Genomic DNA, 17,928 nt, shown 5'->3' on the forward strand with positions numbered 1-17,928 from the left:
AATAACTTACTATAGTATGCCAGTGGAGTTTGCTAAGATAATGCCGTGTCTGTAAAGTGTAAAGTGTAAGATTAGAAAAACAGCCCCGTTTTTTTTTCACTGAGAGTGGTGGGGCATTATAGTCGCAAGCTTTTGTCAATCAACCCCGGTGGTAACCTGGAATCCAGTCTACTGCTGGCTGGGCCTACCGTACTTAGTGCAGGCTTTGTACGGGGCCAGGGAAGCTCCCAGCCGCTTAGGTAACCGGCCACACCCGGTAGAATTTTCACGGGGTTAGACTTAGCCCAGTGGGAGTTAATTTGCCAGGGAGTTAATTTGCCCGCCAGCAGTAGACTGGGGAATAGTTAATAGGAACAGTTCTCGGCGCGGCGATCCCCGCGCCGTTTCTAACCAATAGTGTTACGAGAACCCAATCAACTTGCCGCGCCTTGATTGGTGCGCGCAGCACGCGGTAAATCCGCCTTCAAGTTGTCAAACCCTGACATGATTACCATATCAACATGGCCGACTCGGGGGAGCCTGACACACGCGCACGGCTGCTCTGGAAAATGCCTTTTTCCAGGGCTCTGTTGTTGTTTGAAGGGGTCGATAGCTTTAAAGATAAGCAGAAGGAAGTTTTGTGGTTGTTTCTGCATGGAAAGGATGTCATGGCTCTCCTCCTCATTGATCTACCAAGCTGACCCACGGGCCGCGGGACATAACTGTTGACATCACTCGAGTGTCCAGATGGACTGAAGTCCGCGAACTTTCCCACTCTATAGAGACTGTTCTGTCCCCTCTGGTCGCCCTGATCAGAGACCAGGTCAAAGAAGCCAGATGACTTGGGGTATCAGTTGGCGACGCTACTCCCAGTGAGAATTAGAGGCGTGCAGATTGGGAGGTTTCAGCTCGTTTTGAGACGTGGGTCATGACTTGTTGTTGTTCCATATCACTTATTCAAATGACATTCAACTGGTCTCTCTACGTTGTTTATAAAGTACCATTGGGTTATATCTAAAGAAGAAAAAACACTACATACATCTGTGATTACCTTTCACACAGTCATAGAAAAACGTTGATATTTTGTCTGTCTCCAGATCCATTTCTCTTCATGAATAAAACTTAGTCTTACCAAGGAGTCTTACGTTGCATACAGGAACTTCCAATATCCATTGTTCATGTTCTTTTCTCACATTTCGTTTAAAAAAAAGACTACAATGTTATTTAGTCAGTTGTGACATTTATTCTGGCTTACTAGGATCCCAAAACCGCCCGATTGTAGTGCAGATACGAAAGTGATATGATTACATCACGGCAAGCAGGCCATGAATATGTAACAAGGCAGTAGTGGATTCGCCAGCGCATGGCGCGCTCAGGCCAATTGTGCCGTGTGCTGAGGGACTCCCGTGGTGTAGGAAGCCTTATCGCAAATCTGATCTCGAGGAAATTTAAACAAGGATCTCCCCAGTCTACTGCTGGCGGGCAAATTAACTCCCTGGCAAATTAACTCCCACTGGGCTAAGTCTAACCCCGTGAAAATTCTACCGGGTGTGGCCGGTTACCTAAGCGGCTGGGAGCTTCCCTGGCCCCGTACAAAGCCTGCACTAAGTACGGTAGGCCCAGCCAGCAGTAGACTGGATTCCAGGTTACCCCGGTGGTTAATGAGCCGTGTCTGTAAAGTGTAAATGTAAGCTTTCCAAAAACAGCCTCGAATTTTTTCAGGGCCTGTGTGCTAAGCTGATGCCGACTGTCTGCAAAGTGTAAAGTGTAAGATTAGGAAAAAGCCCCGTTTTTTCACTGAGAGTGGTGGGTCATTGTCAATGAGCCGTGTCTGTAAAGTGTAAATGTAAGCTTTCCAAAAACAGCCTCGAATTTTTTCAGGGCCTGTGTGCTAAGCTGATGCCGTGTCTGTAAAGTGTAAAGTGTAAGATAAGGAAAAAGCCCCGTTTTTTCACTGAGAGTGGTGGGTCATTGTCAATGAGCCGTGTCTGTAAAGTGTAAATGTAAGCTTTCCAAAAACAGCCTCGAATTTTTTCAGGGCCTGTGTGCTAAGCTGATGCCGTGTCTGTAAAGTGTAAAGTGTAAGATAAGGAAAAAACCCCGTTTTTTCACTGAGAGTGGTGGGTCATTGTTGCTAGCTTTTGTCAATCAACCCCGGTGGTTAATGAGCCGTGTCTGTAAAGTGTAAATGTAAGATTTGGAAAACAGCACAGCGTTGGAAGAAGCCTCTTTCGTTTCTCGGGGCATGCGTGCTTGTAATAAAAGCGTTGGAAAAGGCGTCCATAAAGGGTAAAGTGGAAAAGTTGAGATGTTCCCATTAATCTTTTTTTTCGAGAGCGGCGTAATTGATTAGCCTTAAGGTTTAGAAGAAAACCTCCTTTTCTTTCCAGAGAGCGCAATTCCCTTGGGTGCAGTTATGTCATTGGCTTTGGGTTCAGTAATGTTTCTGCGTTTGGTCATTCGTGTGTAAGAGATTAGGTCATCGGTGTGTAAAGTTATTTGTAAAGTTCTGAAATGGGCCATGTTTTTCTATGTCCGATTCCTTGCCAGTACTGTTACATTTACACAAAACTTTGCAGCTGAAACTGTCCAAGGAAGAGTTTTCGAAGTCACAAAGCATCGCAAGACACTTTGAACTGCAGCTATGATGCTGAACATCCCTTCCATCCACGTGAGAAGGCTTATTTATTACGAGTAATCGATTCAAGACAAGAGTAATCTCCAACGACATCATGGGTTAACCAAACCACAGAATGGTCGTAAAAGTAGAGCACTTGAACTCCATGAAAAATCCTTTCTCTGTGCAGCTTTGGCAAGAAAGCTTCCACTTTCATCCCAACTTCCTGTAGTCACCACAGTTGGTCTTCAAGTTCACGGTCAGCCTATTGGACTTCCTGCTGATTCTGTATCATAAAATCAGTACCATACTGAGAAGTCAGCAAGGTGCTTGGAAACTCAGTGTGTAGAAATGAAAGATCGTATATCACCAATGTAACCAGCCAGGAAGCTACTAACATTTTCCCTGATATCATCTCTCAAGTTGTGATACACAGGCCATTTATCAAAGGTACAAGTGTCAGTAAGTAATACTAAATAAATTGGGTCATCCAGGAAGGAACAGTCTGGCAAATTTCCTGAAGTTTCTGATAAGACAGATTTTGGCAAACTGGCAGATCCAGGACAGGCTGTACGTTAGGTGCATTCACTCATACATGTACAGGAGGGCCTACAAGGTAGGATCCTTGGGAATACAGTACTTTACATTTGTGTACATATAAAGATTACATTAGGCTAAAAGGTCTGGACAAGTCAGTTGGTGATACTTGAACCCCCACTGTTACACTGGCTACTACATCTTTTGGTCAAGGCCATGAAAGCCCCCATACATGTAGTTTCACAGTGCCTGTGGACTCTTGCGATAATTGGCAAAGAAGAATTACCTACAGGAGGAAAAGTTATATAAGTTACAGACATCACACTGAGTAAAAAGTGCTACCTGTCATAGTCAAGGATTTTCTTCATAAAAGAAAGATACGAATGGTTCAGTAGGCTGAGATTGTGGCGACTATGAAAAAAGTAGTAGATTATCATGGTCATAGCAACACTGACTGACTGAACAAGACTATCCATGTGCTGGGTTTAGTATAATTAGAGGAATTCTGTGACAACATGTCCTACAGCACATAACACCTGTTCATCCTGTACATTCTGTCTTTTGGTGACAGGGAGGGGGATGCCACAACTCCCCACCATACTGGAACACAACCAAGGTCAAACATCAAGGTCATGTGTCAACCTTCTCTGGGAGGCTAACATCTCGCTGACAAGGAAAACCCAATGTGGGCGAAACTTATTACTCTTTCTATGTTGTCCAGCACCTGAGGGAGACAACAAAATCTTAAATGTTTTCAATTCAAAATTCCTTTGTTGAAATAATCCTAAATTTCTATTTTGAATCCTGTATGAATCATGGTGCAGTATATCTAGAGGGTCTGCATGCTCTTTTACGTAAGGCGTAGGCAGCCAATTTTATTTCCCGTAATTCGTAGGGAAAACCATCTTATCTACGTAATTCGTAGCGAGGCGACCAAATTTAGCGTAATTGCCTTCCTTGATTTAGCGTAATACGTAGGGGGTTCTTTTAAATTCAGCGTAAATCGTTGTCGGAACTCCCCATGCAGACCCTCTATCTAGAATGATAGTTCAAGACTGGTGCAATCTATCCATTTTTAATCAGCGTTTTCCTCTTGCTTACCAACGGCAAGGATCACCACAACAGCTTTACATTGATTTTGCACACATTTTTATCCACTCTGTAACTGTTGTGCAGCAAGTTGTCAGGGTAACCTTGGCTTGTGTTCCAAACTGCTTCTCACAGCAGCAGCCAGTCTGAACCATTCATACACTGGTCTCTGTGCTTAGTCTGAGCATGCTGAGTGTAACTTTATGTGACAGAAGGAGTATGACTGTGCAATCATTGCTTGACTTGAGAAGACAAAATATCTACATTGGGTACGCTGTTGGGTAAGTCCATTTTTGTATTAGAGACTGATTACAGTTCAACTTTGCTTCAGCAAACTCTAAAACATGCATATGTTATTGTATAGCCTGATTAAATCACGCTCATAGCAGCCCAGCCGACATGGCGGGGAGGGGCCAGTTACAGCCGTGGACAGCGGAGTTTGCGCTACACTGACTAGTATACTGTATTGGTCAAACAGATGTACCATGTCAAACCTGGAAGGCGAATTACTTCTGGCCTGATCCAATGCCACCAAAGCTCACAGCTACAGGTACCACAGAAGATTTACTACTTCAAGACAACAGGATGATAGTCTTTGCACATGATGAGAAAGAAGTCTTTAGACTTCCCAAGATTGCTCCATGGTGATAAAGGTGGGAATGTTGCAGGGAAGTAGGAAATGCCAGGGCAAGGAATTTCCATGGAGAACAGGTGTTCACAAATTAGTGATCTCTCAGTTGTACATGTGACCAACACTGTCTCCTGCTTTAAGTTTTTTCTGTCCCATTCATTGGTTGGGAGGGGTCATGCATTTGACACATGACAATGTTAGTTCATTGTGAAGCTTCAACAGTCTGGCATTTTCCCACCTGTTCCTGATAGTCGGTGAAGTTGGTCTGACATGGAATTTTTGTCTGAAAGCAATGTTTCAGGATCACTTTTCAATGAATAGTGCCAAAAATTATACAGAGCAGGTATTTAATCTTGTCAGACTATGCAATTCAATCAAATGGACAAAGAATCAGCAGACATCCCAACTTGAGTACTGGAACTTAAATGTTTTCAACAGCAGGTGAGATGGAAAAGGCCCTCCAAACTTGACCCAGTGGTAGCATGGCTGGCTTACTTTGAATTCCGCCGCAAGTTTCATTACACCATAGAGCAAGAACAAGCAAATATTATGTAACTCCAAGTCTATACTTTGACCACTAGCTTAACAATCACACAAAACCAATATCACATTGTGACATACCCTTAAATGTTCTTGCTTTAAGCTCATAACAGGCAACATCACTTCACAGTTGTGGGACATGGTTGGACACAGTGCAATCCTGACAAAAACACTAGAGCGCAGCCATGACAACGGCAGGACAATCCTACTGCAGTCTAACATGGAGGTGGTACGAACACGGATACCACAAATACTTTGAGCTAGGTAGAAAAATAAGTTCAGCTTCAAACAACAGCAAGTGTTACAGACAAGTTTGCATGTCGTTAGGAGAAACTAAACTGGGCTAACCTTCGCCCCAATTGAAGACTAGCAGTGAAAAACTTAGTCTGCGGGGAGTTGGAAAATAACAGCGCCTGATGAAACAAACTCAGGGATTGGACAACAAAGGCGAGATAGACAAGTTTGGTACATCAGTGGGAGACGAGTTTGTGTGTTTGGTATGTATGCAGTGTGAAGCGTGTTTGAGCATCGTGTGCGGGCACGGGAGGAATTCGTGACAATCGGTGTTTATCCTTTTCTGGATCAGAAATAGCAACTGAAGGTCCTTCTTGGTTCAAACAGCTGAATTTGACTCAATTATCCCGGCAACTAAAGATTGTAGGAATGTCATAACGACTGACGAAGTAGGTTTGAAAAAGCAACAGACAACAAAAGTATTAGTCCTACTGGAGACAAAGAATACAACTTTATATGTACATGTACATGTAGGCTAACCTATGAAAAACAAGAGTTTGGAGAAGTGCGGACAAAAATCCAGGCAGAAATCCGGACAGACTAGTCTTTACTCAATCATCCTCTCCTATAACATTGAAACTTGGTACTTCAGGATTGTCCAAAGAAGGCATGTACCCACCTGTGAGAGTCCCATCCTGTAAGACGTCTTCTCAAGGTCAAGATGTGACAGGAGGTCTTCCGCTGCCTGGAAGGGGAAAGAGCGATGAGTAAAGAGAGACACCTAGTAGATATTGGAGGTATTACAACTCATGGCATTCAATGCATTTTTTTAAGTAGGCTAAACTGATTACATAAACCAGATATTCTAACAAATTACTTCTTCCAACTCTGATAATCTTGACAACACAGTGAGTACAAATGTTGAAGTGCTCAAACCCAACAACTTAAGGTAGGATTGCAGGGTGGCTGAGGAGTTTTGGGGGTGTTTTTGGTCTTCTAAAATTACCATCTTAAATAATGTATGGACCTTGATTTTTTTTAAGATAGTACCCTAATGCATAAAGATTATTTATGCAAATTAGTATGATGTCACGATGACTTCATCGACTACTTTAAGGCCACGCCCATTTTTAGAAAAAAGCTTTAAAAATGGCTTTAAAGCTTAAATTTTGGCTTGTAATTTGACTGTTATTATTGATACTTTTCAGAAATGTGCATAATAGTGATTTGAATAGATCTGCGCGTGGATTTGATAATAACTTGTCATGCTGATTTTTTATTAATTTTTTTCATAAAATTTTAATTACCCCTTTTGCTACCAGCATTTGGGAGCACTAAATAGCATCGTTTTGCGGCGGGAGCGCACGAAGTTCTTCCTTACGGGGTAAATTTCAAAATAAAACTTATTTTACCCATTTTCGATGAACAGTTTTTCAAAAATGAGGCTGTAAAAATCAAGTTGTGGTGGTAGTAGTGACGTAATCTACTTTTACAGGTCGTAAAAAGACCAAAGTGATGTTTTTGAGGTCAAATTTGAATTCGGCATGTGCCAAAACCCCTGTATACTAATTTTTTTTCTTGTATCTTCAATGATAGGGAAAATATGGTGATTTTGCATATTTAATTAGTGGACTCTGATTTTATTACCCCTGGAACTCAATTATTCAGGATTATTCATCATTTCTGAACTAGATGTATAAATTTCAGGTCAATATTTCAAATCAACATATTATAAAACCCCTGTACACCAAGTTTTTTTCTTGTATCTTGTATGAATACGGAGATATTGTAATCTTGCATATTTAATTAGCTGATGAAGAGAAATTATGCATAATTTTCATAAATTTCCTTTGAGTGGCCATAACTCTCTAACGGTATGTCCAATTTTGTCGAAATAAAAACCATTCTATTTGTTTCACTAAGACCTATCCAATGAAATCAAGTTTGAAAAGTTATGATGAGTTTGAAAATTTTGCATAATTTGAGACAGCTACTTTGACCTTGAATTTTGACAGACAAAAAGGAACATTTGAATGGAAAGTATGTTAGATTATGAAAATAGAACTACATAAAAAATAACATTGATAGTTATTTTTTGGAAAATATCATTTTGAAATTTTGCTCAGCCACCCTGCAATCCTACCTTAAGACAATATCTCTTCCTTCGACCTAGAGAAGTTAAACATGTGCAATACCACATCTGTTACACTTTCAACACTCTCTCACCTTTCTCTCATCCAGAACAGGTTCATTTGGCCTGTCTCCCGCTGGTGCCAGCACCTCGAACCTGCGTCTGAACTCACCAAACAGCATGTGCTCAGGGTAGCCTGGAACACAAGGCCAGAGGAGTCAAGGTTAAGTTTCAACAGAGATGGTTCGTTTAAAGTACAGATTTAAACTAACCTTATGTGGCCAAATCCTGTAAGCAATTAGAACTGTTAACCTATGAGAGAATTTTTCTTTTCAGTTAGATTTTCTTTAGCCTGGAACAAAAGGCCGGAGGAGTCAAGGTTAAGTTTAAACAGACTGATATGGTTCATCTACATTCTGAATTTAAACTAACCTTATGTGGCCAAATCCTGCAGACAATTAGAACTTTTAACCTATGAGGGGATTTTTCTTTTAACCTTCTGCCTACCATCTAACCTCTAAATGAACCGAAAGGCTACCTCAGCTTGAAGAAGGTCAAAGAGGGCCCTTGAAATGTATTGTTGTTAACTTAAGTAAAAAAGAAAATTTGTCAGCCTTTCATCTCTGCATAGGCATAAATTTATGTGACATATTCAATCAGTTTTTAACTGAGCAATAGTTTAACAAATTGATAGCTTTGCACAACACACAGAACTAAATGCTTTAATCTACATACTAATACGCTTGACACCATCAGGGCATTCTCCTCAAAGATAGAAACTTAAAAAGCTTGTGATTTCATTTCTTACGACCCTGTAACCCTTACTTTTTCACCAACTAAAATCAAGGCATAAAAGACATGATTTGGATTGGCAGGGCAGAGCAGAATTCCATGACTACAGGAAAAGCAACAGTATTGTTACAGAAGGAAAGTCAACTTAGCAGGTTGTTGACAGAGGCCTGAGGGTCAGAGGTTAGGATCTACCAAGTATCACTCAAGTCTAGATACTTCAAGGAGTCTTGGTCAACACAGACCACATGTGGTGGTATAATAGAGTATAAACTGAAAAGGTTTTCTTCAGCATTACCCGGTAAGGATGACGAGGATACTTTTAAAAATCGATTATTAGTAAAGCCAACTGGTACTACAAAAAAAACTGGCATATAACAGTATTTGGAGTACTAACAAATGGTTTAGCTATCTATTTATGTAAGGTTTGGAAAAAAACTTTTCCTATAACAAGACCTATGATTTTAGTCAAGTAATTTTACATGTCAAATCATAATCACAACATGTAACTTAGGGATGACTATCATGACTATCTCTCAAATAACTTTCTCCTTATTTCTCCAAGTATTTTTCATCTATGTTTTTACCATTCAGGTTGGTCCGTACCTGGTGCCCCTTTAAAGAAACACAGTGAGTAAACCTTTCAGCACTCAGCACAGACAAACAGCACCACATGGGCTGAGTGTACCCTCCACACACATGTGGACATACCTCAGCACCATTACTTTGGAAGGAAAACACATCAGCCCTGAAAAGCTACACTGAGCAGGCAAAGGGTAAGTTTGTCTTGATCCACAAAGTATTCATTAACTTTTCAAACTCCAAGATAAACTTCTCTACATATCTTTACAAATATATACAATAAAAAAGTTAACTTTATGACTCCAGTTATCATGAACACCACAATGTCATGATAGATGATAGCTCATCGATTAAGAAAGACTTAAGAAAAAAATGATTGGCTACCTGGAAAAAACAGAGATAGATAGCCTAAGTTTGGCTGGCCCCAAACAAAACAACTAAATACTTGGCCCTTTCATTGTTGAATGGAACCATTCTGTCCAAGAATGTTCTAACATTCCCTTCAGGCTTTCTGGCACCCACTCATCTGGTCACTCAAGGTCATCAGTACCACCAGTCATATAGACTCTAATAGAGCTCTGTTTGAAATGAACATTTAGTCTTTTGAAAAGAGAAAAACAGGTGTCCACTTAGCCAAATGGTTTGCCCTATTTGTCCTGATATGACTGACGTGTGCATTCAATAAAAAGGTATTTGAACTACATGCCCGTTATTTCTGTACAGTAGCACATTCATGGTTTATTAGGGTAACAAAGTCAACATGAGGGGATAATCATTACAAAAACAACCATGATGTAAAACGAACCAAGTTTGACTGAATAGCCCTGCAACAGACCACACGAATGCAAAAACATTGTCATTGTCATTTAACAAAGGACTAAGTTCAAAATTGGCAAAGATCTACTGTACATATAGTCTTATGAGGTAAGGATCATCATTGATACCATATTTGAACTAGAAATGGCAACTCTTTAAGTGCAGCTCAGGTTAAGGTTATGTAAGGACAAAGTGCCCTTAAAGCTAATCATAGAAATATCATTACCATATAAACTTGAATACATAGACCCTCACAACCACATCACAAAAGGAAAACATTTTTGTAAGATTCCGCTTACCTGGTAGGTACACTTCATACTGCCTGAACACATTTGGAACGTTGTTGTTGACTTCACAATGCAGACAGACCATCCTCAGTTCACTCATCTTTGTCTAATCTAGCACCACAGTCTCTCTTCACTGTGTCAACCTATAACACCCGCCCTCTCCCCTCATTTCAGCCCCTCTATAAATCACTGTCATGCCACAACACTGGTAATGTGTCCAAATGAACCATCATGGCCAAAAGATAGACCCCGGAGAGCGCAAGTCTAGAAATAGTCAAGAGTGTCAGTGGAAATGTCAGCGGGTGAGGGTAAATATTTGATCCTAGCGGCTCCTGTCACTCGAAGAGACTCCTCCCCCCACCGGCTACAGAACAATGGTCCCAGACACCCTACCCTCACACACGCGTGGTTACAGCCCTACCTGGTTTATACAGCCGGTATTGCCCGGGTACGCTCGTGGTGAACTTGTTGTTGCAGGAAGTTCTGCCACCTGGGCACATGTTTTCCACCTCTCCGCACATCGTTCCGACGTCTCCCATCCCGACTCAACGCGAAGAACCCACCATTTACAGATTCTCCTCACCGAAGATAAAAGCCACGGCTAATACCCTAACCACCTCTAATATGGTCAATTCTCCACTCCGCCAGCCATTGTAGCAACACATAACAGCCCGCTTACGTAGAGGTCCACTTTACACACATAACTTCCCCTGGAGCCGATGCTATCCAAGCTTTACCACTCTCCCTTTTGGTGGTAGTCAGAGTACACCAGAGTAAATGTTTAGGCAGAGACTCTCTGAAGCGCACTGGCACAAGGGAGGCACACACACAATGTATCTGAGCTGTGCTCAGGGGCCGAATGAAAGCAGCTTGCTGTTATCTCGGAACAGGTGGCAGATATTAAATCATTTTTTGGCTAACTGGCAATGATGACCCACAATCACAACCCCTACCATATAAAAGACTCCAGTATCTGGGATACACTGATAAGAGACGACATAATAGGACTGTATATAGATAAGGGATCAACTAAACAAGTTGCAAAACAGTTGAAGTTAGTCTTGTATAATATGATGTTTGATTCCCTTTTTGCTTCACTGTTTTTTTTTTTATGAAAACAAAACTAAAAAAAAATGTAAGTGTCACAGTGCTCTGAAATTAAGTCAATTCTATATTAATGAAATTTACTACCTCTTACTGTAAATATACAGTCCAAAGGTAAAGTATTTTTATTGCTGTTTTATTACTTCTGCACAGATAGGAATGACAGAAACAGTGGAAAGCAAACTCTAGATACAATGTACTTTGAAAAGATGTGAAATGTCATGTTTGACAGTTTTTACAATCTTTGGATAGTCTATAATCTATAATCTTTGGTGATAATCATAAAAGATTTTCTTCATTGTTACTGGTATGATATCTATATCTCTGCCACTACACAACATTTGATAGGCAATATTCTACTTTGATTTACAGAGAAGAAAAAGTGAAAGAAAAGCAACCACATGTCCCTTGATGACAAACAGTTATTACCCTGTTTTGGCCCTCCCAGATGTCCAGACTTCCCCTGAGGAGGGAATACTCCATCCTAGGTTAATAATTTGCCACCTGATCAAGTTCACCCTGCCACTAATACACCTCCTGCCACTGTTTAGGAGAATGTTCCCAGGAGAAAACAATAATGGCCATGTGGTTTGACTTTGGTAAGACTTAATGCCATACGATTTGAATAAAAGTGCTCTCAAAATCCTTGAACTTAAAAAACAAAACCTTTAATCTATACAATCCTTGGAAAAATCTTAATATTGAAGATTACAAAATTTGAATTGCACATGCAATGTTGTTATAGATTTATACTTCTGTGCTTGATTGTTATACATTCATACTACTGAGTTCTGTTAAAATGACAAAATCAGAAGTGTCAACTTTCTCTCTGGCTATTGAGTTGCCTACCCCATCAAAAAATAAATGTTATTCTGTTCTGAGTGTGCAGAACAATTATGGGGAAATTAGCATTATGCAGCATGTTTGTGGGACAACACTTGCTGTGCCTCCATCTGTGACCTGATGTCAGACTGTGAAATCCACATTGTTATTGAAATTTGCACGCTTCTGGGCAGGCTTGTGGTGAATAATCACTTTCCAGGGTAGTAATAAGTGACCAATTACAGAAAAAGTAAAATCACTTATTTTGCTTTACGACCACATTACTGTGAACATCTGTGACCAGTTCAACATTTTAAAAAGCTTATTTTTGTTTGTTTGTTTTGTATTACAAACTTTCAAAGCATCATAGAGAGTTATCATAAGTAGAATAGCTATCTACTTGTTTTGTGTAACATTGACAACTTTGTTACTCATTGCAATTAGCCCTTCCGCAACAATTTTGCAATTAACTCATCATTTTACTACTTTTATCATATTACCTCCGCCTCCAAATTATAGCCATGTCAGATATTATTTTGGTCTCGCTGTATTATCTAATTCTTCCAAGAAACCTTGGTCCAACCACAAAAATAACTGACCACCAGATCCCGAGGGCAGATAAATGGAAAGGAAAGACCCTCCAAAGATGACCTCTGCCACCCATGGAGCTCTTACCATAACCCTGTGTCTGCTTGATTTAGCATGAAATTGTCCAGGATGGAATGAGGGTCAGATGAACTCTACTCAGGTCCTGTCAACAGGCCAAGGGCTTGTAGCCATGGTAACCAAACAAGTATCCAATGGAAGGACAGCACTCAAAGGCCTTGGGGTTTTAAAGATGGTGCTTGTACTTGAGCTATCTCCTTATATACTTCCATTAGTGTAAAGGAAGGTGCCAGGTTTGGTACTCTGCTGAATGTTTGCACAATGGATGATCTTCTGAACAAGAAGGAATTCCAAGATTTCACTGGCTGCCCTTCAAGGAAAACTTAAACAAGGCAGCACTTTCTGAGCAAATTGCTGGAAAATTCCTTCCTAGTCCAAATCAATAAGAAGGAACAGATACCAGGCTGTCGGACACTACTGTATCACAACAAGGGTTGTGGAGTCTAGCCATTTCAATTATGCCTTTTAAAGGTAAGGTAGAGGGGTGGGTGAGATAACTCTTGACTGAGTTTTGTAACTATGGGTCTTTCCTACACCAAAGGGTGATGCCTATCTAAGTTTCAATAGCCCTTGGGCCACATAACTTTGTGCAATTACCATAGCTTGGGACTAGCGCAAATGTGTGTTCAACTACCATAATATTTCCCAAAAGCAAAGCGCTAAGCAATGAAAACATTATGCACTATTTTTCAGTCATTCATGTTTGACTCTTCCAGGGATGGAACTTATGACCTACAGAATGCAAGGCGGAACAATCCACATTACAGATTAACTACTAAATGGGCATTTGGGCTAAACCTGGTCAGGACACTCTTCCCTCAGACATTCCAAGGAACAGAGTTCACAATCAAGTTTAAACCTGGAATCCTTTCCTTCATCACCTCCAGGTGATGAACACAGCAGGATTCACCACCCCCTGTTCCATTGACATGATAGGAACCTAAACTGGGTATATCTTACCACTGGGCATGACTTTGTACCTGTTAGCTTGACACAAAAGTATGTGTGGGCTTGCTCTCCTACACAGTGTGTTTAGAAACCGAAGAAACTCACTTGCAGATTTCTATCATTAAAAGGTCATATCCTGTTCCAATGGCACATGGTGTTGGCCTAATGAAAATAAGACTGACATCCATACCCATGCCAGATGAGTTGACAGTGTGGATGTTTCTATTACAAGAGTAGGGGAGTGCCTGACATTAGACATAACAAGCTATCTATAGACTTAACTTTGATTCTGATACTATCCAGGAATGTAACTTTGTCTTTTATTTCTGAGCCCTCATGATACAGATATATGGTCTGGTTGACCTCATAGCCACAGATACCCAAAGCTTCCTGCAATACATCTGACCATAAACCTTACAACATTGTATCGGTAATGAACAATAATTGTGGACAAGGGCTTCAGAAGGTCATTCAGGTCTCTACTGTGCTCTTTTACTCCACCTTGAAATCTTCAAAATTTGAGCCAAGGTTAAGTCAGAGGCCAAAAGTTGGCCTGAAGTTCAAGTCAGAGGCCAAAAATAAGATGAAAAATTCAAGTCAGCCATGCTAAAGGTTACGAAAGCTGTCTTCTTCTACCTGAAATGAGGCATGAGACACCTTCCAAAGTCCTCATGACCTGACTGCCACAGATGCTGTACATGTAGTTACACCTCCTGAGGTTTTAAACATACCAGACTTTACTACCAGTTCTTGTAAGTGTCCTCTCACCTTGTCTGTATGTCCTTACAGCCTCCAGACTCTCCATCCCGCGGATCTGTGATCGCACCAGCGGCACGTTCAGCATGTCCACGGTGTCAGTCGCCGTGGTCTGGGACGACTTGGTCAGCATCCCGTTCTTTGGGTCACACAGCCCGGCGTTGACTTGTGGCATTAGACAGCAGACGAAATGTGTCCGTGTCCTCTTGATCGTGTCCATGATACCATCCTGGATGAAAATGGAAACATGAATTGTTGCAGTTTAAAACAATAGAGAAAGATACTCACAACATTTGTATTGGGAAGGACCAGGATAGACCAGGAGAGCATCATACATAATAAAGTTTGCCTTCAAGATGTTTTGTTTTCCTGATGCCACAGCAAAAAATAATTGTGGACACACAACATGACAAACAAACATGCAACCAAAAAAACAAAACTATTTTCATGGAAGTAAAAGAAGAAATCCCTAACAGACTTTTTGGGGGGAATAAAAAAGGTATGCAAGTCTTTGTCAACATTGCCAATAGTAAAAAAGTACCATTCTACTACTAGTACTATGATTTTTGCTTAACACAAGCAACATGAGCACAGTGCATAGTCCAAGCAGTTAATACCTCACATTCGTAAAAAAAAAAGTGTTATATTGAAAGGCAGTTCAGCACTTCTTGGTTGGTATGCTGAAAGACTATTCCTTGGTTGGCTAACACAGACACAGATATGTACGTACCACTTGGTACTTGACTTGCATGCAGAGCGAGCGCTTCTTGACGGCGGCCGCTCCCCCCGTGAAGGACTTTCTGATGCTGGAGATCCGCCGGAGAGAGGAGGCGCTCTCCAGACCGACCACGGACCCCGAGTAGATGTTGGAGGTTGGCAGCCGACCAGCAAACAAACCACAGACATTCTCCCTTGGTAGCAAAAGTTAGAGTGTTTGTGGGTTAATGCATTGGGATCATGCAGTTTGGAGTTTTGCCACTAGATGTCTCTGCTATCTTGGCAAACTGATGAACAGGCCAACAGATGCTGGTATAGTGGCCAGCAAATAGAAGTGGACCATTCCCAATTTCTGTATTACTGATTTCACAAGACAAATTTCCACTGACAACGTTTAACTTGTTGAAAGCCATGCTTACTTCTGTGAGTCCTGTAACACGCCGGCTGCGTTCTTTGTGGCTGGGCTCTCCCGTGCATGTTTTAGCCAGTTGGTGACATCATACTGTACAGGGTTGCTCCCCTGCGCATGTCTCAGGATGAAGGAAGACTTCTTTGTTCCCCTGTGCACCAGCCCTTCTCCTGTAACAGAGAAAACACTACATAAGCCCTACAATCTTCACTTCTACATGTATGTACATTTCTGCACCCCTATTGCCTCTAAGAAGAACTGCAGAATTGGTGACTGCAATTGCTAGAGACAACTATGAGTTATTTCCCCAAAACTTTTCTGAATTTGAACCTATACAAGAACATAGACAGAAGATAGTAATAAACTTCCTGTTACTGGATGTAATACATGATGGAAAAGACAACTAGACACTCCAAACTCAAACTAACTTTGCACTAAGAAACTTATCAAAACAGAAAACAACATACTTCTACTTGTTCCATCACCGTAACAGCTGTATACTCTCTGCAGGAATGATTCTTCGGTTGCCCCTGGCATCAGGGACTCCTCCTCCAGTATCCATAGCAACCCCTTGTGGTCTAGCGCCTGGGTGTCCAGGTTGGTCCGACTCTGGAAACAGAGAGTCACAACATGACAATCCTGACAACATGTGTATCATTGTTGCGGTATAAAGTAAAACAGCCTTTAAGTTAGAAATACATCTCAGGAAGGCTTTGTGTAGAATACTGGTACATTTTGTACTAAAATTGAAAATCGCAGGACAGTAATACTCAATCATTTTTTGTGTTGGCTGGAATACTGAATGGCACCTAACTTTTGTGGTAATGTACAAGAGTGGAGATTACACTGCTATAATCAATGGGAGAAGCATGCTCAAATTTCCTCTGGAAGATTCGTCAGTTGATACTATTTGGGACTATTTAGTTTGTGTGTATATTGTCCAACTTCCTGACTTTTAGGAAGGATCAGACTTTGGAGAGATAAGTAGGTAGACAGGAACAGTAGTCTCTAGCTTTCCATTCAAGTTTCAACTGGCATCTCACATCAGATCAATGAGACATAATTGCCAACAGGGTCTGAGCACTACAGATATAATGTTTATACACTAAAAAAATGAGACTGATACAGGGCTTTAGCCAGCTCGAAATTTTTTTCCGTCAGCCAATTACAATCGTCGCGAAAACTAATTAGAAGGACTGAACTGAAACCTTGAAAAACGGGTTTTAATGAGATTATCGTATGCAAAAGGGCGCCGACACACATGGTCAACAATCATAACAATAGCAAAACAAACAGTGTGTGGCTTTTACGGCTGTGGACAGCGTCCCCAAGCTTCCTGTAGCTTCCACCAAGGATTTTTGTCCGTCAAGGTTGACGGATTGGTTTTAAAATTTTTCCGTCAGACGCAGCACATTTCCGTCAATTGACGGAAAAACGGCCGCTGGCTAAAGCCCTGGACTGATAACAATTAACAACCATACACGGAGACTGTCTTAGAGCATGAGATGTAGATGGAAGAGTGCAGATGGAATGGAGGAGAGCAGAACTCACCAACTCATCTTGGTCCCAATCCTGTCATGGGAGTCACAGTGACAGGACGGGAGAATACACAAACACAGCACACAAGAATGATGGCCATGTCAATGGGAACTCACAACATCTAACATACTTTATGTCTGCAACATTCAGACGATGGCAGCATACCAAAACTGTCCGAGAATTGTGATATTTAGCACTTATTTTGTATGAAATTAAAGACTGTAATGAAAAAATCATCATGTAAAGATGAAAATAAAACCTCTTGCTAGTAAAACAGTTTCTTCAACATAATTTTGGGCCAGTGGAAAAAAAAAACATGCAAGCTTCTGTACACATTCTTGAATTGTTTCATGAATTGTTTTCTTTTTTTTCAGGCTTAGTTTTCTTTGATGTGTTCTGTTATGTAACTATACTTACACCTTAAGATGTTCTATGGAGAAGACACTATAATAGTATGAGTATGCAACAGAGGAGCCGCGAGTAGCAAAGGTGATGGATTTACAATTTTCATGCAATCTTTGATGGGAGAAGAGGAAGAAATCTATTAGCAAGGAACTGCTTGATATGAGTTACAAAATGTGCAGATGAATAACATAAACTCACCCTCTTTTCCTACATGCAGGGGTATGGAGGAACAAAATAGAACAAAACAAAACAGAATGTAGGTTAGAAAAAAAACATGCAGCAAACTGACAAAGCTGGTTAGGTTAGTATCAGATGAAGCTTATGCAGGAA

At 40.9% G+C, this 17,928-nt stretch overlaps 1 protein-coding gene across 1 annotated transcript in view; it reads right to left on the reverse strand.

The window, feature by feature from the left end:
- LOC118426145 (unconventional myosin-XVIIIa-like) overlaps positions 1 to 17,928 on the reverse strand; it is a 96,452-nt gene that overhangs the window by 40,075 nt on the left and 38,449 nt on the right. The window contains exons 14-20 of the mRNA XM_035835407.1: positions 17,797 to 17,805; positions 16,122 to 16,263; positions 15,665 to 15,824; positions 15,259 to 15,439; positions 14,541 to 14,757; positions 7,854 to 7,954; positions 6,307 to 6,372 (exon numbers count right to left, since the gene is read on the reverse strand). Coding sequence (XP_035691300.1) covers positions 6,307 to 6,372; positions 7,854 to 7,954; positions 14,541 to 14,757; positions 15,259 to 15,439; positions 15,665 to 15,824; positions 16,122 to 16,263; positions 17,797 to 17,805 — 876 coding nt within the window. The remainder of the gene's footprint in view (positions 1 to 6,306; positions 6,373 to 7,853; positions 7,955 to 14,540; positions 14,758 to 15,258; positions 15,440 to 15,664; positions 15,825 to 16,121; positions 16,264 to 17,796; positions 17,806 to 17,928) is intronic.

The sequence above is a fragment of the Branchiostoma floridae genome, chromosome 11 (assembly GCF_000003815.2).
Source record: "Branchiostoma floridae strain S238N-H82 chromosome 11, Bfl_VNyyK, whole genome shotgun sequence".
Taxonomy (NCBI): domain Eukaryota; kingdom Metazoa; phylum Chordata; class Leptocardii; order Amphioxiformes; family Branchiostomatidae; genus Branchiostoma; species Branchiostoma floridae.